Below are 21980 nucleotides of genomic sequence, written 5' to 3' on the forward strand. Positions count from 1 at the left end.
ACAAGCAGAGGAGATTTGTTTGGGCCAAGAATCACAAGGAATGGACATTAAACCAGTGGAAATCTGTGCTTTGGTCTGGTCTTGAGTCCAAATTTGAGATCTTTAGTTCTACCTTTGAAGCATGGAGGAGGAGCTGTGGGGGTGCTTTGCTGGTGACACTGTTGAGGATTTATTTACTTTTACTACTTTTACTATTCAAAATTGAAGGCAGACTGAACCAGCACGGCTACCAAAACATTCTACAGCGACATGACAATGTTCGGTATTTAAGAAGGATATGGTACACTGTTAGAAAAAACATCTTAAAAAAACAGTAATATTCTGGCAGCTGGGGCACCAAAATAATACCGTAAAATAACAGAAAATAACTTACTCATAAAAATACGGTTATTTCCAGTAATGAAAATACGGTTTGTTGCCCTAATTTTACATGGGATTTTGCCTTTTTCAAGTGCTTTTAAACATTAAATTAGGAACAATTTAATGTGATTAAACAATGAAATTACCTATAAACAAGGTCAGTGAATGCGGCAATATGAATCATAATACTTAAATGTACAGTTAACAGTTGGTTTAAATAACAATGGATTGCATTCATATAGCGCTTTACGAGACCCTCAAAGTGCTTTACAATTCCCCTCTGACCATCACCAGTAGGTGGCAGGTGAAGTGTCTTGCCCAAGGACACAATGACCGAGACTGTCCAAGCTGGGGCTCAAACCGACAACCTTCTGATTACAAGGCGAACTGCCAACTCTTGAGCCACGATCGCCCTAAGTAACAATAACAGTAATTATTATTTGATGTGAAAAAAAGTTTATAAGAATCATGTTATATACTTTTCCATAGCATTAGGTGGACTGGAGGACATCTAACCAATAAGAAGTTAGAAATGATGTTGCTTTCTGTTAACGCCAGACTACAACTTATACAGTTCAAGGTCCTTCATTGTTTGCATTTTTCTAAAACAAAGCTATGCAGCATTTTTCCGTCTATTTCGTCTTTGTGTGACAGATGCAGAGCAATGGATGGAACCCTTGGTCACCTTTTCTGGTCTTGCCCCACACTCAGGAGTTTCTGGGCAGAGATATTTAATATATATAACCAGATTTATGACTTAAAATTAGAGCCGGATGGTGTACTTGCAGTGCTAGGCTGCTCCCTAATCTCATTGGCACTCAGACGTCCTCTTCAGAAAGCCTTAATGTTTGGCATGATTGTAGCTAAAAGACTTATTCTCAGAGCCTGGAAATCACCATCTCCTCCATTGTTCAGGGTTTGGCTACGTGAGATGATTGCTTGTTTGTATATTGAAGAGGTTCGTTATCGTTTGGCTGACACCCATTTTAAGTTTGTTGAAATCTGGGGCCCTTTTCTCAATCACATTAATGGGAATTCAAGATAAACTTTAACCCATTTGACTGCACTTTGTGTTTGTGTGAAACTGCACTTCTGCCGGACCCTGAGTCCTTCCTGGACATGTTTCCCACATCTTCTGGTCTTGGTGAACTCTCTGTTGCCCTGTCTAACCTCACACAGAAGATCATCTTCTTTGGACAATGGTGTTTCTTTTGAACTTTTGATTTGTACTGGCTAACTGGTGTATTTTTATTTATTTTTTTTAATTTTTTTTCCTTTTCTTTCCTGTTTTTCTGTTTGGGGTTTTTTGTTGTTGTGTGTTTGGCTTCTGTTTTTTCTTCTTTTTTTTCTGTGCTTATTATGTTTTTCTGTGTTATTGTTTTTGAATCTTGTGTCCTTTGTCTGGTGTGACGTTATGTAACTTTGAACTTAAAATCTTATAAATAAACATTAAAAAAAAAAAAAGAAACGATGTTGCTTGTCTTTGCTTTTTCCCCCACCACCCTGACAAAAATGCTACCAGCCAGTTGTGGATGCTGGGGTGTTATTGTGGAATACTTAAAAAAGGAGCTGAGCCAAAAGTCAAAATGCCTGCTGTGATAATGGCCTATTGCTTCCTATTTGACACAGAGTAAAAGAAATAGAAAATTAAAAGTTGTATTGACACATACCTATGTTGTTGTTGTTGTTGTTTAGGTTACCATGAGTCTTCACAAAGACACTCAGTCTGAGCAGATGGAGATAAAAGCAACATTTATATAGCACTGCTTATTACAGTAAAGGACTGAAGCAATTAATCGAGTAACTTGAATGGTTACATCTTAAAAGATTTTGATGAACATTTTTTGCTTTGAAGATTTGTTTGTCTCTATAGCACTCAAAACTCCTCAAACATGAAGTTTGAGAATATCTGTATATATTAACCCTCAGCTGAACAAATAGCTGAACAAACAAAAATACTGAGGCGAGTAAAAGGTACAGCTGCTGTATTTCCTGGGGAGAGGAGAGATTAACTTCACTCGGTGATGGAGCAAGAAGTAAAACAGGACAGGAGAGGAAGACTGCTCAGTGGTATTTGATAAGCTGGAAATTTAATGCTTACACGTAATGTCCTAATTTTTAAATCTGACATTGTACAGAATGTGAAGCTGTGTTTTTTTTTTCATGTTGTGAAACATCCTTCAAAACAAACTGTATTGAAGGTTGCATGAAAATACAGGTCAGGTGAGTGTGGGATAAATAGGTTAGCTTTCCTTTAAATTTATAGTAAAACACTGTTGGCTTGGTGCTGGGTGGTTGTGGTGTTCATGGTCAGAGTTAGGTTAGAGTGGCACAGCTTCATTTAAACTTTGGATTCAAGCTGATGATGATGAGATTCTTTTATTAGATTCCACCATTATGGCAACTGGATACTGGCTAGTATAAATACAATATGAGCACTTTAGTGCCAGTGTGGGAAAGCCAAGATATCCCATAAAACATCTGCTTACATCTTGTTGAATTCAGCTGTGCAAATCCACAAAGACCAGTGAACTTCAGAGGAGCGTAAGCACAGGCTTGCTGGTCACAGCTGGCCTGTGTGCAAAGAAAATCGACTTCAGCTCTCAATAGAAATTTTTGTTTGTTGTCATTTTGTTTATTTTGTGCTGAGTCAGCACAACCGAGCTTCCCCCACCTGCTGAATTCCACTCCGACTATACTAATTCTTCTGTTTAGGTGAGGAGACAGTATTAGTATTCCCATGTACTAATATTGTGTTATCATTCTATAAATAATGACAATATTCATAAGATATTAATAATTAATGATAATATTATTTCTCTCATATTCCTTCGTTCTGTTGTTTCTGTCCTTTCCAAATGCCCGCTGTGCAGGACACTGAAACTTGTGTTTTGTTGTTCTGTGTCGCCATCTTGTGGATGGAAAGGTGATTTAAGCTCGTAATCTGACCAAGCAAACTTTATTTCCTGGTTTGATGGAGAAGTTTTGGTGAAGAAGAGGCTCAAAGTAAAGACGCACTGAAGAAATGGACTTCAGTCACTGAATTTTGAAACATTTTTTAATCTACCACTAAAATATAATTTGAACTCTTCGATGGTTTAATGGTGATGTCATTACAACAGACTAATAAGTTATTTTTATTTCTTCTTTTTCCTATTAAAAAGTTTCCTTTAGACCTGTTACAAGTTTGGTTTAGGGCATCAACACCCTTAAGGCAATACTCACAGTTTCAGCAACCTTTCCTTTAATCTGCACTGCAACAAATTTCAAACCCTGTCAGCTTGGTTTAAGTTGGTCATTGTGAAGGTCTGATGATTGATTACTTCATTACTCGGATTATACATCTCTCACAGAGTCTGGAGCAATGTTATAGGACCATCATATCAGAGGAGATCAGGGGATCCGACTTGAAACTGAAAACATTTTATAGTTTCGATTTTAGGGTGGAGAAACCACACCCATCTACCAGGTTCCCAAGTGGCACATTGGGGGGCAGGGGAGCAGCCTTCAGATATGAGGACCAGGTTAAATATACCCAAATACCAAAAATAAGCAGTCCTGGACAAACATGGATTGCTCTTTGGCCAGGCCTGTTAGCCTGGAGTTACAAGTCAAACCTTGGGAAGCAGCAAGGTGTATTGGCTTTTGGCAGAAGAACTGGAGTCCTGTCTGGACAATGATGACACTCAGACCAGCATCCTGGTTTTAGTCCCAGGATGACCTAATTTAGTTAGTGAACTGTTGCTGTCAGATAGATGTAGTGAATCACAACTTCCTAGTTAATACCCATTAACTACATTTATTTGGAAACACTGGTGTCAGTTGGATGATGAGAAGGGAACTGACCATTGGAACTGACTTAGCTTCACAAAAATGGGTCAACGTTGTAGCAGTCATAACAGTTGCTAACTATAAATAAAATAAATAATTATAAATGTGTGTTTGCACAGTGATTTCAGTTCATCCTCTCACCGGACTCAGCTGTCAAACGTTGATAATTCCACCATCAATTCAACCAAACATTTGGCAGATCTGTACACCGATGAAAGGTGGCGGTAATGCGGGCGGAAACCCGTACAGTACCCACTAGGTGGCGGTAAATTACTTACAATTGGTTTGCCACCCGCCATTAAGGGCCATAGAAGAAGAAGCAGCAGCAACAGAAGAAGAAGAACCATAGCAACGAGTAAATATCCATGGCGGTCACAACTGTAGTCAAGTGCGATCCAGAGTTCTTCTATTTATTTCTCATGCTTACTGTCGTTACTGTAAACACAACAGAGAGCGACTTTAATACGACGGCTTTTGATGCCTACAATCTTATTTATAATGTTACTGAGAGTTATCCGCGTACACAGCCTCCAGCGTCCGAGAGCACGACCACAGCTCCGAGCTACAGCACCGAGATGCCGAACCTACCGGCCGTGCCCCTGCCAGTCTCCGGGCACCTACCCACTCCTCTCACCAGTGGTAACCTGTCGCTGTGATTTAACCCCAGTTTCTACCCCAGTCCCCCCGTTTTTAGCACATGTTCACTGTTTTTCTTTGTCCACCAAAATAGCTTTTAGGTAATTCAGTTTGCCAGCTACTTTCAGAGATGTGGACACATTCAAATTAAACCCATACCCATTGTACCCATTGTACAACTGTGGCTAGGATATCTGTTCTCTCGGAGGTAGTAAGGAAAATGTTAAATGAAGATATTTTAACGTGGCGTTTGATCTGACCTTGTGGTATTTTATGTTTTTCATTCGGATAGATAAAAACCTGGGATGCTCATTAATGCCAGGTATATACAGACTCTTCGTTTAAGGAGAGCGTGCACATGCGCTGACACACAGACCTGTGTATGAATAATACGACTGCTCTGACATTACTTTTTTGTGTTTCTTTATTTTCAATAAGATCCATTCTGAACTCCAAAGTAGTTAAATTTATTTTGAAATAATATTCTGACATGTTACCTCTTCCCAAAACGTTTTACCCTCCTTTACAGGGATCCTTTAACCTCTCTGCATTTAGTACATATTTTCTAAATAATTATTGAACTTGTCAGAAGCCAAGTCCCAGTTGTTCACAGTTAGTCAGAGTAAGAGCTCCAGTTGAAGCTCGTTCCTGATCCTCTCCTGTGATATCAGTTTTATTTATTTTTATTTATGTGTTTAGCATGAATTAAAATTTGATCAGATAGGGTGTGGACAAAATGAACTACATTATGCTTAAAAGTTTTCCTAATATGTTGCCTCTTGTGTTTATTAATGGCTTGAACATTAAACCTAGTTGTACACACAACTGCCGTTTTATATTTGTACCATTTGTAATGTACTGAATGCATTAAGACTGTTCGTCATCTAGAAAATATGAACTATCTGACCTGTGTGTGTTTGTGTGTGTGTCAGCTGACAGGTTATGTCCCTGCGATGAGCAGATGGATGTATGTGACATCAACTGCTGTTGTGACAGAGTGTGTAGTGGGGATGTGCCTCTGTTCACCAGTTGCTCTTATCCCACTGTGAGGTATGTAGAAGTCCAGCTGAAAATCTTCTCTTTTTCTACTAATGGGCTGCAGTGTCAGTTCACAAGAATAGATTTTTCTCCTCTTGGCTCTGTGCGGTATAATAAATAGATTTTGTTAGAATGTTTTTATGTGCCAGTGTGTGGTATTGCTGTATTTTATATTTAAAAACAGTGGTTGGTGCAAACAGGAGCAAAGTAAGCATTTCTTTAAGTTTCAGCTTGTTAAACAAGTGGTTTAATAAAGGACGCTTATTGGCTTTGTGGTGGCTTTGATCGTGTGTGTTGCTGTCGTCCATGCTAGAAAAACATCACTCCACCTGAGTTCACTGAGGAAAATGTTGGCTGCTTTGGCCAAATTGTAAAAAACAGTTTACATGCACACATGCCCTCAAATATTAAATAGTCCAAACACATCCAATTTTAGCCCTGCTTTCTTTCCATAGCCTAATGCACTTCCTTTAATAGGACTAAAAAACCACTCAATTAAAACAACTGTTTGTTAGTGAGGGTTAACTTCAGCTACAGAAAAACTCATAAATGTGACTTATAGAAGAACCATTAATCCCCCAAACTGACCATCAACCTAACAGTTTAAGACTTTTAAGAAATGTTATTACTGAGTGAAAACATTCAGCGGTTTGTATGCTTGTTGTCCTACTGATGGACAGCTGACTGTGGAAATGTTCATGCACACTGCACTGACCTGATCAAAGCAACAGTAAACAAATGGCAACACTTGGTCTTCTCTTGCTAAAAGATGAAATCCATAAAAATGTTTCCCAGTAGAGCAAACAATTCAGCAAAACATCTGCATTTGTCTGCATGTCCATAGCAATAAGCTCCTTCTTTGTCTTTCATCACTTTGCAGTGGCAGCAAGCAGATGTGCAGCCATGATGTGGCATTGTATTCTTTAAGGAGAGCAGCAGACGGTTATTCAGAGCTGCAATCATCTGTTCAGAAGGAGACCAACTACGACATCTTCTGCATCGAGTCACAAAACCGTAAGTCAGCAAATGGGCTTTTATGGAGTGTTAGAGTAAACGCTTCAAGAAACCATTTGCACATAAGTTTGGTAAAGTTAAAAAAGGCAAATTTAACAGTGTGTTATTTACAATATTATGTATAATAGCTTCCTTAATGACTATCTGAGCTGGTTTCTTTTTTTCTGCAGGAGTTGATGGACTGTCATATCCCTCTCCCGCTCTGCCAACTGACAGCAACTTTGTGTCGCTCTTTAAACAATTCACCAGCTATATTTTCGGTTTAGAGAAAGTTAACCAGGCGTCCTCTGTAAACCTCCAGACCTCGGGCGGATACCAGGTGAGCCTCTGTTTGAAAGGAGTCACTGCTTATAGCTCATGTAGTATCAGTAAGTGTACGTTTGTCCACATCGAATCAGTCAGTGACTTTTTTATTCTTAGATAGTCCATGAGTACTTTAACATATGAAGGTATGTTTAGTCCACAACCTGTGAGGAACTTGTTTTCAAAGAAACTCAGTAAGAACACTCAGTGCACTCCTTCATAGGTGAGTCTGAACTTGCCATTTTCCTGTCTGTTCATTCTCTGCTGATGCTTTGGCTTTTCAGTATGGGGATGTGATCGTGACGGCAGGGGCGGCTGAACAGAGAGAGATCTTGCAACTGCCAGCTCCCGGTGTCACTGCTGATTGTGTGGATAACAGTCCTGCAGGTAATGCCTTTGTACTTGTAAATTATAGAAAGTAAAATGTATTCATTATTATGACATCATCACTTTTAACTATGAGTAGCGGTGTTTCCACTGACCGCTGTAGATTTACCTGGACACTTGTAAAGAGAGGGGGAATTTGTTTTTTCTGCAGCCTGTAAACTCACCACTTGATGTCACTCAATCCTATCCAGAGTCCTTTAATGTTGTAAACATTTGCAATTTGCAAACTACTCCCCATGTGGTAGTGAAACTGAAGCAGGTAATGCAAACTGGAAATGGAGGCTGTTTGCCTTTAAAATAAAAAGTTGCTCCTTTTAAATGTTGGGGAGACCAAAAGTACAATATCTGTACTGATGTTGACTGACCAAGTGTAAAGAATGAAATGAGGCCATGTCATTGATGCAATATTATCAACCTAGAGAATTCAAAGACAACCCAAAAATCAAAGTGAAAAAGTAATGTGGCAAAAATTTCATTGCAGCATTTAAGAATATTACTCAGAAGCTGGCATCGCCCGCATGTGTTTTTATGCATGCCTGACAACGTCGGGGCGTGCTTGTAATGAAACAGTGGTTGGTGTCCTAGGGGATCTCCTTCCAGATCTTATGGGCCTCACTGAGCTCCTGCACAGTCTGAGGTAAAACCTGGCCGTATGGGATGGACTGAAACATGAAGTAAAAAACAGGACTTACTGTATCAGCATAGGGTGTGACAGTGGGGCCAAAGATTTCATCCTGGATTAAATCTTTCTCTACAATCAGGACGCCCTTGCCTCGTCTGTAGAGGTCTGTGCATCAATCCATTGATGTGCCTATGCAGACCATCACTGACCCACCACCAAACCAGTCGTGCTGAACGATGTTACAGGCAGTATAATGTTCTCCAAAGCTTCTTTCATATCTATCACATGTGCCCAGCATAAACCTGTTCTACTGTGTGTAAAGCACTGGGCACCAGTGGTAGACCTGCCAATTCTGGTATTCTATGGCAACTCCCAGTCAGGATACATGGCAGTGAGTGCAGATCCACTAGAGGACGTTGGGTCCCCAGGCCGCCGGAGACATAAAAACCTTCTGGTAATGGCTCATATTGACATACCGTCCTGTGGAGCTGGACTACTTGGGCAACCTCTGCAAGGTCCAGCCCAGTCACAAAACATGAGGAGGGAAAAGCTGCCAGAGGCCTCCACATAAAAAACCCACACCTGTTTGTCTCATTGTTGTCTTTAAGTGCACCTGTAATTTCAGCAGCAGCTCTCTGCTCCTTAACTGAACAGATCACTATCCCATCTGGTTTAATTGACTAGATGCCATAATCTGCTTAAAACGTGTTACTTTCATTTTTTGGAGCTTTGTGATATTTAACCGCTCCCTTGTCAAAAGGCGTCACCACAGTGGGTAGCTCTTTGGCAGAGATGCAACCTCAAATGGGATTTGTGTCTCTGGCAGAAAAATGAATGTGTTAACCACTACACTATGTAGCCATTCTCTTTCTCATCCCAGTCTCCTTAAAAAAGTGTCGGTCTTTACTTGTGCCCAGAGTTTGCATATTTACTGTCACTTTCTTATTGAACAGCAGTTCCTTTGTTGACATCCTGTAAAGCTTTATGAAAAGGATGAGAGGCTTTTTCATCAGTATGAATGAGGTTGTTTTAGCTTTCCTGGTTTGATTTGCAGCTTTCCTGAAGGATCAAAGCAGTCGGTGCTCCCGTCGCGTGGTCCTGGATCAGGACTGCGGCCATCTGCCAGCCCTCAGCATGGATAGCTACACTGACACCCAGCTGTTTAGTGTGAGTCTCACATTTACTGAGCTACACACTGGTTGGCTCTTAAAAATCCACTCTTTAATACAGTGTATTGTTGAAGTGAAGTTCACTTTATGCCCAGGAATTATAATGTCATTGAATTTGAATTGCAACTAATGAACAGCATGCACACCTGTTTTGTGTTCCTTAACTATATATAGTTTAAATATAGATCATTAATTAAAAGGTTTAAAGTGAAATGTTTTGTGCTTGACAGGATATGAGCACAGATGCAGCAGTAAGTATCCTGACCTTTCTCTATTTGTTTAACTCAGAAACAGTTAGTATGTTTATCAGAGTTAAACATACTAACTAATTATCAGTTAACTGATAAATTAAAAAAAATCCAAGTTAACAAGACGAGGTCACAGACTCTTAAATGTGTTCATTAAAAACAGTGTAGATGTTATAAACAGTTAATCTGACAAAACAGACGACCTGTATACATTAGCTTTGTGAATTTGTAATAATTTTCTCAAAGATATTTTTATTAAATTGAAGCAACGGAAAAAAAAAGAGATACACACAGAATTCCCATATGGAAAAGATATAAATCTTATAAAGTTTGTATCTGTCTTGTGTGAAACTTGTATGAAAAGCATACAAGAGTGAAAACACATATATGATCCCCTGAAAAATCATATAATGAAACTTGTATGTTTTGGATACTTACTAAAAAAAAATATGAAAGTAATAAGAAAGTGGCCACTTTCATGAGTAAATCATGTAAGTTTTTACTATTTCTTTTCCATATGAGTCATTACATGGCAAGCAAGTAGATTTCACAATGGTTGTTTGAGCTGACATAATACAACACAGATTAATGACGCATTCACGTATCTTTAATTGCTTGTGTCAGTGGCTCTGAGTTTTAAACATTTGTGTTTGTGTACATATGTATTTGCAAGATTAGTTGATTAAGCAAACAAAGTCATTTTTAGCTGTAGAAAGATTCTCTGTGATGTGAAGATTTATATTCCTTTGTACTTTTTGACACTACCATTGCACCTAATTTCCCGCTGTTTCCATTAAAGCTACAGTCATGGTATAAAATATACCCTATGCAACTTCTAAGACTACAGATTGACATTATAAAAAACTTTATCAAGTTTAAAATTAGGTAAATACAATATAAGATGAATTCCATGATCTGAAACATGTGACAAATAATAAATGTAACAATTTTTTTCATAACACTGTAGCTCTTGAATTTCTGTGAGCATTGCAGGTTCTGACCTTGCGGTGAATTTGCTGGGGCATCCAGTTCTGGGAAAATTGGAAAGTATCTTGAATGTTTCCTCCTGTGACAAATATTTCAATTTTCGATTGTTTTGCAATGGCCTTCATAACACGTCCCAGAATGATTTTTTTCTCCTTATCATCGTGTTAACAATCAGCTTAATCCTCTGGACGAGCAAAATGTCTTCATTTTTGTTAAATACATAATCAATACGGTATAATATGTAAAGTTTATTTATTTTAACCATGACTGTACACCCCTAAATTTGGTTTTGATGCCCACTAAAATCCTTTAATGCACCAACTCAGTAATATTAATATAAAACCTGGCTCAGATAAACTCATGGTGGTTTGTAATGCATAAAATAACCAGGTGATAAAATCTATGTTCAGAATCTTCCCATGCCAAACACCTTTAGGTGGACCAGGACATTTAGTAAGACACAGACAGCTTCTCCTGATTGTGTCTCCTTTGATGTTGCTACATGTTGTAAGTTGCACAACACGCACAAACAAACTTGAGGTTAAGTGCTGCAATGCAGTAACAGGAACAGTGGCACAACTTTCTGCTCAGTTCCTAAAGAGCAACTAGCAATCACTTATTTTCACATTAACATTCAGAACACAGTTGTGTTTTAGATGACTATTTACTGAGTAGTATTTGCAGCATGCTGTGCTGTTTAAAACTGTCATCATGTTAGACAGCCGCTGGCGCATTCTGTATTGTAGTGCAGTAGTTTCAATGTGTCAGAAGTTCAGAAACACAGTTAAATGAAGACTGATATGAGTCCCTGCTGTTGCTGGAGGTTGTTCCTGTGGTGGTGTCTTCAGTCATCCTACAGTCTGCAGATCACACTCAGACTGAGCTGAAGGTCACAGGTGGAGGAAACATCAGTCCTGTTCTCATCAACCCCACCCTCTGTGGTAATGTGGTGCTGAAGGTGGGTCACACACACTGGAGTTTATTTCTCACTTCCAGCATGAAGAAATGGTTGACACACATATTTGACATCCATTAGCATACAATGTTGACTGAGTTACATAACATAGTATAATAAATATAGCATAAATATATTATACAGTGAAACATCCTGTAATGTTGTTAATTCGTGACATTTAGTTAGTTTTTTTAATTAGACCTGTAGTTCCACTGAGTCATCCAGCTGTGGAAAATATCACACCTATCTGTGTTGACGTCTTTGCTGTGCTCTCCACAAACACAGGAGATTTTTTTTCTGAAAAGTAAAGTCTACACATGTGACCACATTACACTCTGGTTTAAAATTGTGTGCAATAGTCAGAAATATCCTCTTCCTGTTTTCTCTTTTCTGGATGATGATGATCACGAGTCCGTGTAGCCAGCCTCTGTCAGTGCGCCCCAGGGCGGCTGTGGCTACAACGTAGCTGCCATCACCAGTGTGTGAAAGTGTGTGTGAACGGGTGGATGACTGGTTGTGTAAAGCGCTTTGGGGTCCTTAGGGACTAGTAAATACAGGCCATTTACTCCACACAAACACACAGGCACGCAGTCATTTCAGAGAGATGCAAAAGTCTGGACATAGGCACCCAGACATGCCTGTGTTGTCAGTTATCTTTGGAGGTGGGACGTGAAAGTACATTGAGGCAATTCAAACACAATCAACTTTCCAAAAGGGAAGCATCTTATGCTTTTCCAGTGACGTGCACCTAATTGTATTTCCATGTCTGGTGCCATTCCCTTACATCTAAATGAAGCAATCTAAGCAATACTAAGTCTTTATTTGTTAACCACCCCAACACTTCTCCCTATTTAAAAGTTATATGCAAAAATAAGTTAATTGAAAGTGTGTAATTAGAAAATTATGTCTCCTCAGGTTGTCTATGTGATAAAGTACAACCCACAGGGTAAGATAGAAAATGCAACGGTGTCTGTGGTGCTTGGATTTGTAACTGAAGCTGTGCTGCATTTGGAACAGGAGTTTCAGGTCACGTACATCCAGGTAGTATATTCAAACAAACCTATGTATGTGTAATGGTTTATTTTTTTGGAACAATCTGTCACAAATGTTTTAGCCCCTCACAAAAGCTGGCTAAAATATCCTTATTTAAGTAGCGTGTGGGTGAGGCTGCTTTGCCAGAATTGTGGACACGAGGTGATGATGTTAAGGATAAAAGTGGGATGTTTGAGTTTACCTGTACATATCCTAATTATCTGAAACTTTGAGCATTTTAATGTGAACATTCACCACTGTACGTGACAGTAAATAAGGGAAGCAGAACAGGTTCAACACAGCTTGTAGTTGTATTACTTTGACTTCAAAACTATGATTGCCAGCTTGTCTTCTGTCTCTGTGTTGTGTACTTCCACAGCAATTCACTGGTAGAGATCAAATCAGGTGCTGTTAGAATGAGGGGATTTGTTGGTTTCACAGATTTGTTCGTTTTAATTGCTCTACATTTCGTCCTTCTGAGAAAGACTGCAAGAAGTGTTTAGTAATTTAGGAAAACATGTTACTCCTTGACCATTCACTAAATCTGAGTAACGCTCTGTGTTTTGTGTCTCCTAAACAGGCAGATGGGGGGGACGTGAATGTCCACTACAGCGGAAATCCAGGTTATGTGGTCGGCCTGCCGCTTGTGTCTGGAACAAGAACAGCCGAATATCCTTTACCTGGATAAAGGACAGACAAAAAAAAAAAAAAAAAAAAAAAAAAAGGAAAGGTTATTAGTTGCCACAACAACACATCTGGTATTTTTTTCACCTTGTGAGTTTGTGTTACAGCAAAAACCTGCTGTAGCAGAAATCACGAAAGAGATGGTGCAAACTATGTTCGCGAGTGTTTCTTTGTAAGCTGACATTTTGTCAAAATTCATTCAATAACATTTACAGATGTGTTCCTCTTGGATAACTTGATTCAATTCAATATTATTATTAATGGCTTGAACAGTAGTGGCATCTGTGCCCGACCCTCTCTGATGTCTATAAGCACATAGTCGGTTAATTGAACCACTGTCTGCTGATGGGCTATTTAGCCAATCACTCATTTTCATTCAGGCCAAATTTGTTCCATGTCTAAATATCATCTCTTCAAGTGACTCATTAAGCCCCGCCCTGAGTCACTGTCAGGGCTGTGGATTCACTGTGGTAGTGTAGTGTAGGCCAGGCATACTGCACCCCATCTGAGTTGAACAAAAGTCCGAATGACCTCCCAGGATTCATCAGGCTTCTTCTTGTATTCTTTTGCAAAGTTCAACATTATCGTTTGAACCAAAGAGCACAAAAGCGTTTTTTCTTTGTCGTCTATTATTTAATGTCCTTCGAACTGTCTAAGCTGTCACTGAAACTCAGATTTCCATTGATCCCATACTAAGTCTGAAGTCCTTGCTCTTGTCTTGTCTGGTTTTCACTGCTAGTTTGTACATGCAGCACATTCTCCAAAGGTTTATTTTAGGAGGAAACCACTGTGGCCGTGATCGTTGGTACTGTGGCCCATTCTGTACCTCCTAATTACTGCTGTAGATGTGTGCTTTAACTCATTGTTAATTGATCGTGTGTCTTTCTGTATGACCTTCACACTTAAAGCCAATCAGAGCAGATTTTTGGCAGTTCTTTCAATTCATGTAGATGCATTGCACAGATTTAATACAACTATGGTGTTTACATGACAGTTTGTAATAATCAGGCTTATATGAAATATACTTTCTTACATGTGAAAGTTACCATAGTGTATTAGCTTTAGTTTCACTGAATTTATAAACTGTGGTGTTTGAGTATTCTAAATATAGTCTTGTTTTAGTCATTCATAAATGAAAATATTCTACTTGTCAGCTTAGAAATAATCCACTTATTGAGAGGTGATACAGCTTTAAATGAGTCAACATTTAAGTGACAGTGCACAGCGATGTACTCGCTTATTTTGCATACTAAATATGTATGACTTGTAGACTATAAAATGGCAATAAGCCTACATTCAAACTCTAACTCTTGCTTAAATGATAGTATTCCTTGGTATTCCTTATTCCTTGGAAAAAAAAGAAAGAAAGAAAAAAGAAGAAAAAAAAAAAAAAAAAAGATAAAGGACAGATTTCCCTCATTGTTGTACTACTGCAAGCCCATTTCTGTTAGCGTAAAAACAAATAAATAAGATTACAATTTTTTGGTTAAAAAAAGTTTTATAATAAAAGATTAAAACTATAAGTAAAAATCAATTTTTTCTTATTTTTATTTTTTTATTTTTTTATTATTTACGTCTGTTCTTGATTATATGTTTATTTTGGATTATTTGTGTTTATATAGGTTGTTTAATAAAAAGAGAATAACAAAAAAAAAAGTAAAAATCAATTTTTTGAAATATTAATGGGAAAATTTTAAGTATGAAAATTTGCTGCCAGATTTCAGACTGGCTTGTGGTTCAGAGTTTCTAAAGGAAGAGCTTTTAGCTCCGTTTAGGTTCAGGAGACAGACACTTTCTCTACTTTTAAGATAAAGAGAGATACAAAATATAGGCACGTGCTAGTTGAAAACTTTCCCAGGACAGTTCTCCATCATTTCCCAGGCGTTTATGTGCCACTACTGCATGTCATAACTTTTGTTTTCTCTCTCCTGTGTCTTTCTTTTTAAAAATTTGTTCAGCGTCCATGGTCTCTCCATGCTCTTTACTATCAACCCCTAACTAGCCGTGGCAGAGTATGATTTTGTTGGAACTTTCTGTTAAAAGAGGGTTCTTCCTTCCCGCTATCACCGAGGCTGCCCGTAGGGCATCATCTGATCGTGTACTGTTGCTGGCTCCTTAGCTGTGTGAAACACAGAGACAATTGTTGTTGTAAACTGAAGCTCTATAAATTAAACTGAATTTCAGTGGTTGATGAAAGACGTGTAATGTTTTGATGTTCTCTTAAGAACCAGGATTTGTCCATAACATTCCTCTCCACTGGGATTGTCAGAAGCATTGACCTCAGAGACACTCTGTCTCTGCTCCTCAGCACTGAGGACCAGGACTGTCTGCAGGGTCCACATCAGCGCTCACCTGTCCTCTTTGGTCACGACTCTGTGTCTGGCTGCCTGTTAAGGCACATCATCCTCACATTTTATTCATCACACTTAATGTAACAAACGCTGTTTTTTCTTTAAAATTTCTGATGGCAACGTTTTTCGATCCTGCAGGTTGGAAGATGGTGTAAATTGCACTATTGTCTCGCAAGAGCTTCTAGGAATTTTGAGAGGATTTAACTATCCTTATTATGTGGCTTCCTTTGGAAACTCCCGCCTGGACAATCTCCTGGACTGGGTGCAGATCAAGACCAACTTCAATCCCACAGTGAGTGAGGTCAAACAAGGGGCACAGTATCTTACGATGATCACTGTCATTGCACTGAGTGATGAGTCAGATGATCTAAATTGAGGTCTGAGGTCTTAAACAGAAGTGAATTCACTGTCATGTTTCTGACTTGCAGGAAGCTCCAAGTTGCAGCATCCCATTGTCACTGCACTTAGAAATTAAATGGACCAATTACGGATCCTTCGTGAATCCTCAAGCACAGATTGTGAGCATCAAAGAAGTAATTCAGAGCAACACCAGCAGTTTGGTAAGACATCATTTCTGTCGGAGCATTGATAGCAGAAAACTGCAAGCAGAGAGAATCATTTGTACTGTGTGTATTCTCATACAGACCCTGTTGTCCAGAGGCAGCAGTGTCCTTCCAATCAGAAGCTCAGTGGCCTTCATCCCAGTATCTGCTGCTGCTCTTCCTGGTTACAGGGCCACACCTACCATCAATGCCAAACTGCCCTTTGACTTCTTCTTCCCTTTTGTTTGATCCAACTGCAGCTTTCACTTATTTAAGCTTCCCCATAAACACTGGTACAGTGTGTGGTCATCACTAGTACTGTTATTGGACCATCAGTCTGCAACTGTGTATTGTGTGAATAATGTACATCTGAGTTTTCCCTTTTTTATAATAAAATTTAATACATGGTTTCACATTCGTTTCTCAGTTCTTGAAATCAATGGTTTAAATTTGTTCTAACAGGTCATACAGAACTCCAAAATCACATTAAGATGTAGTTTTATGTACAAGTTATCGTTCTGCCTTTCACTTATTTACAGGTGCTTTAGGCTTTATGGCATGAAAATCACTAACATGTATATACTGGAAATTCATGATGCAAGTGCAGTCCCTTAATTTGTCTCCATCACCACAATAATGATGACATTAAATCTCAGTGCAGTTAGTACTAAACCATTAAATGTTCTGCAGCATGTGGGTACAAGTAGCTCTGCAGCAGTGAGCTTGTTGAGCTAGACGTCTATGCCGTGCTTCTTGAGGAGGGCTTTCAGGTTGTCGTTCTCTTGTGCCTGCAAACACAGACAAGAATCACCTTGTTACTCACTGTAGGCCTTCGTGCCACATACTTAAGCCTTCTGAGTAACAATATGAAGGAGTAAAGCCTAAATTGCTAAATAACAGACACCTTTCTGTATTACTGCTGTGAAATTTACAAAACAGACAAAAAGTAAAATAAGTTATAATAAATATATCTGATATTCCCCGTGCACAGAATAACAGTCACCACTTCCTCAACAAGAAAGGAAATACCAGACAACAGTACTGGTTTAGTTTATAGATGCATTTGAATATATACTGTGTATATAATTTATATGTTTTTTACTAATTTTAATTTTATTGAGTGTCTGTATCGTCTTAGCTGTTTTACTGCTACAATGCCAATGAGGATTCTGATACTGACTTAATGTGCATGGAGATCTTATCAGTAACTGTATTCATCACTCAGTCAGCAGCATTACAGTTTTGCCTTCTACTGCCTGAAATCCAAAGCAGGACTGAGTGTGTTGTGAGCGATCTGCCATCATTACTGCAGTTTTTGTGGAATTCCAGGCCTAAAGAGTTCCCCCACTGGGACTGTCCATTTGGGAACTTGGTGTTTTCATTTGTTTTAAGCGGCAAGCTAACTAAGGATAATGTTATCCTACAGTAACTGTGAGCTCGTTAACATTAAAAAACAGAATGAAAGAGTGACTAGAACTAAACAAAGCTTTAAAAAAAGAAAAGGTCAACGTTTGCTTTCGTTATGAGTTTGGCTCATATCGGTTCACTTTAGCTCCCTAATAATGTTACTAAAAGAGTCACCTCTCTGTCCTCACACCAGAAAGAGTGAATCTAAAGTATGAAGCTTTTTTGACTTTGCCACACTTCTGGAAAACTCTCGAAGTTGAATCCTGAAGCAGTGAATGAGGTGACATCTCTACTAAGAACCTGAGTGACCTCGTCCTCAAGGTCAAGGTCAGATTTTGTGAACACAAGAATGAGGCTAAGTAGCACGAGGGCATCTACTAAAACTCTCAGACAAGCGTGTAGCCCAGTGACATTAACCAATCAAGGTCAGAGGTCAGTTTTTCAGAAAATCTGAGGATTTTTGAATTTATACCATAGGTGCATCTACTAGGAGGCTGAGGAATGACACCAGTATTTTTATGGACAGGAAGTGTCAGAAAGTCAGAAAAGAAACTGACTTTTCGGTAACCAGGCAGTAATCTGTAATCTCTGTGCAGGGGTGAAAGATTCCTGACACACTAAGCATCTCACAAGACATAAGTAGTCCAAGCCTGCCAGCAGTAATCTTCATGAATATTTGACATCACCAGTTTATCACTGCGCTCCTGTAGCTCAGTGACTCTTTGAACCAGGTGGTCATAGCTTTCCTTCAGCTTGTGAACCTTCTGGTCTGCACGGGTCTTCACTGACACTAGGATTCCTACAACAAAATAAAAAATGGTCAGCATTTTAAACTTTGCCCTGCTAACCATGACATCTGGAACTTAACATCAGTCATTTTGATCTCATATAAAACCAAAAAACAAAACCTGCAAATACAACAATGTGAAAAAAATCTTTTAGTGGGCCACCATTGTGCTTTCTGAATAGTGACGTCTAATGTATTTTACATTCCCAATCTGCTTTGCAGCAAGATAAAAATGTATTCTTTTAGCAATTTGAACATGAATGTACATAGCGGACAATCAAAATGTGAATGTAAATGAAGACGATCATAAAAGAGAGGAGGCAAGAGGAACTCAGAGACATGTGATGCTGTTGCATCATTGATGAGCTGATTAAATAATCAGAGCCATGACCATTGGTTTATCATTTCATCCATTTCCTGTGAACACTGCAGAGTGGCACTGACCGTTGATAATCCTGGCTACCCTCCAGAGTCGGAGCAGGATCAGAAGACCTATCCCATCAAAAGCGTCCTCATGGAAGATGAAGACAATGTCCAAGATGAAAGACACTATCACCACAAAACCATCAAACACCTCGAATTTGTGCAGGAAGAATTCCAAGCGGTATGCAAACATCTTCCCAGCCAGCTCCAACATGAAGAAGGTGAGAACAGCCAAGCTCAGGTAGTGAAAAACCTGAAAAACACATAACGGTGTAGTAAAATCTCAGTAATACCCATGGGATGTCTCTTAGACTGTGAAGAAAAGTTGCTTGCCTCTGGAGCAATGTGGCCATGCTCGAGCTTGATGACAGCCAGATCTATAAGCAACTCAGCCAAGACAAAGATGGCATCCAGGATTACCAAACACACAACCAACACCTGCAAGCAGAGACAGTTATGATGTCAGCTTCTATTAGTTTTCAAAGTAAAAGAAAAAAACTGTGGTGGAAGGTACTTGAGCTCAAAACCAGTTGTAGTTGAACTAAATCTAATATCTGACATTGTGCAGAAAATAAGGTCCTCTTGCTTTAAACTTTCTTGTCTTTTGCTGCACTTTGAGGAAAAATATGGAACAATAGCTGGGTTATAAACTGGTACAGTTAAAAGGACGCTAATTCTGCATAGCCCATTGAATACCTGTGTTTCACTGTTCTATGGCATAATCCAGTCAATATTCAAAAAATGATGAGGAATCCTCTGAAACACTTGTTACCCGTAACTGTGGGATCAAACCACCAAGCTTCTGATTAGAAGATGACCTGCTCTACCTCCTGAGCTAAAGCCACCCCACTGGTCAGAACAAAACTTCGATAAAGGCACGTAAACGAGAATGAACAGTTTGTAGACTGGGGGAACCTATACAGATGAGAACCATAAGGAGCGTGTATGGAGGCGTGGTCAGACGCCTGACTTCTGTTACTCTAAATCTCCAAAACAACAGCAGCCGCTTTAAAAGCTGTCCAGACATGACTGAGATGATGATCCCGAACAGAAGCTCAACCAAATTTACATTTTTTTATTTTTATGGACTTTTCCTGGAATCGTTTGCCCACCCTCATATTTCTCTGTCATTGTAATAGCTTAGTAGCTTTGGCAGACTGGAAGGCTCAGACAACAGTTTCTTTGGTACATTTTCTGAAAAGACTACAGCGACATACCTGGAAACGTTCTGAGCTGTAGAGCCTCTTGAATGAATCCCTAAATGTTAACGTAACTGGAAGCTGTGCCGTAGCCGGACTCAACTCCTCACTGGAAACATGCAGTTCTTCCTCGTCGCTATGGACCACATGCTGGTCCCCCACAGCAGTGAAATGCTTCAGGTACCGAGACATGATGGCAGGTTGAGGGATGAAGAGAGAGGACCACGTCCCACTTCAGCGCACCTTGGAGAGAAGTGTGCATTTCACTTTAAAGCCATGAAGTGTGGAGCCATAAACCGACATTTTGCAAGCTGTAGTTCATAAAGTTGAGCAATGTTGCAGGTTCCACTTATGACCAAAAATGGCATATGTTCAAAATGCTGTATACCTTCTCTACAGATTTCTCCATGTTAGTCAATCCCAGTTTACTTCTCCTTTTTTAATATTTGCAACATGCTACTGACAAACCAACTTTTTGGTATAGCATACAAAGGAAGCTGAGGAGCCTGCTTATCTATCCCACACCCCACTCAATAGATCTGGAAGGAAAAGTCATAAGACTGGTTTGGTTATCATGAAAATCCATCCTATCAAAATGTCATGATATCAAGACAGAAGGGCTGTTGAGCCCAGAGCTCTACAGGCTAATTATGAACCAGCTATGGGTGCTCTGTTCTTCTACGATAATCAAGTGACAGAAGCACCAAACCCCAGACATTCTTCATTAACTGCAGAGCTAATAATAGTACATCTTACATCTTAAATTCACTACAAACAGTTCCGCAAAGTTAATTTTAATTTCACTACTACTAACACACTTCATTTTTCATATGCGTTGATCTGTGATGTGATGGAAGATGCGCAGCAGAACACGGAATTTTCTAGCCTTACTCCAATGCAAATGGTCATTTTACAGGCGTTTTAACTATACTGGTGTAGCACTTAAAAGTACAAGAAGTCAGAAAGTGAGCGTAAAATTTCCGACTACGAGATTCTGCAGCACTGAGCGCAGCTTTGTCGCTTTAGGTCTGCTAGATTTTTCTGTTTATGCGTCTCAGACGTTGGCAGGAGGCTGAAACTCGTGATAGGCACGTCCATCCCTTTTACTTTTGCCAAGTAAGCATTTTACTACTGAGAACAGCGCTGGCCGGACTCTGCACAGCGGAAGCTGTTATTTGGTTTACACGAATAAACGGTGACAGCAGCTTACCTTTACCTTCCACCTTCTCCTTTGGCACTTTCAACGCTCCTCTCAGAGAAAGTTACTCGGCGTCAAAAAAAACCCAAAGAACCTCAAAACTCCGCCTCCGTCTTCAGACCTTCCTCCGCCCGATTCTGTCCACCTACCCGTCCCCGCCCGTTTTTATTTGTTTTGTTTTATTTTGTTACCTAATATAAAACGTTTATTTCGTTATAGTCCATTTCATAAAGCTATACAAATCTTTTTTGAGCAAAACTGAAATATTGCTGACAAAAAGCTCTAGAACAGCTGCCCCTTTCCCCGCTTGCATTGTTGCTCTAATTTTCTTTCTACTCCAGAATAGCAACACTAAGCGTTATGTTCGAATATATGTGCTGACTGATTGATTTCTCAATGTCCATTGGTTTATTTATATTCATTATCTACGCGTTTCATTAAAACATTTATTTAAATCATCCTCGATAGTGATGATATAGATCAGTGGTTTCCAAACCGCTCGCGCGCGCGCGCACACACGCCCATATTTTGCTCAATTGCGGTTTATTTCTCACCTCAAACATTTACTAAACAATTAAGCAAATACAAGTAACCTGCAGGTAGTAAGAAAATAAACTACTAACTCTTTTACGCTACGTCCGCACCTACACGGGTATTTTTGAAAACGCAGCTGTTTCGTCCACGTGTTTCGAATCACACACAAAACTGAGATTTTTTAAAACTCATTTTTTGCGTTTACGTGTGGACGAGGAATACAGAGTTCGTCACGCAACGTTAAAGGTATGTGCCTTTTTTCACGTCAGCTGT

The 21980-nt window shown here is 39.3% G+C and overlaps 2 protein-coding genes across 3 annotated transcripts; one reads left to right on the forward strand and one right to left on the reverse strand.

Moving 5' to 3' along the window:
- Positions 1-4511: 4511 nt before the first annotated feature.
- Positions 4512-16572, forward strand: LOC308408472 (tectonic-1-like). The gene is made up of 14 exons (XM_080900728.1): positions 4512-4830; positions 5760-5877; positions 6746-6879; positions 7050-7198; positions 7467-7569; positions 9246-9358; positions 9591-9611; positions 11419-11553; positions 12466-12591; positions 13163-13251; positions 15524-15661; positions 15756-15909; positions 16046-16177; positions 16262-16572. The coding sequence occupies exons 1-14, from the start codon at positions 4557-4559 to the stop codon at positions 16406-16408; spliced, it is 1833 nt and encodes a 610-aa protein (XP_080756854.1). The 5' UTR covers positions 4512-4556; the 3' UTR covers positions 16409-16572.
- A 138-nt stretch (positions 16573-16710) lies between these two features.
- Positions 16711-21472, reverse strand: hvcn1 (hydrogen voltage-gated channel 1). Of its 2 annotated transcripts, none has more exons than XM_080900729.1 (6): positions 21186-21472; positions 19994-20218; positions 19110-19214; positions 18798-19029; positions 18253-18365; positions 16711-16947 (listed from the first exon to the last, which is right to left on the reverse strand). In XM_080900729.1, the coding sequence occupies exons 2-6, from the start codon at positions 20165-20167 to the stop codon at positions 16891-16893; spliced, it is 681 nt and encodes a 226-aa protein (XP_080756855.1). In that variant the 5' UTR covers positions 20168-20218; positions 21186-21472; the 3' UTR covers positions 16711-16890. The 2 variants fall into 2 exon arrangements, with proteins under 2 accessions (XP_080756855.1, XP_080756856.1); XM_080900730.1 differs by having other exon boundaries at positions 21192-21233.
- Positions 21473-21980: the final 508 nt, after the last annotated feature.

The sequence above is a fragment of the Rhamphochromis sp. 'chilingali' genome (assembly GCF_963969265.1).
Source record: "Rhamphochromis sp. 'chilingali' genome assembly, chromosome: 13".
Lineage (NCBI taxonomy): Eukaryota > Metazoa > Chordata > Actinopteri > Cichliformes > Cichlidae > Rhamphochromis > Rhamphochromis sp. 'chilingali'.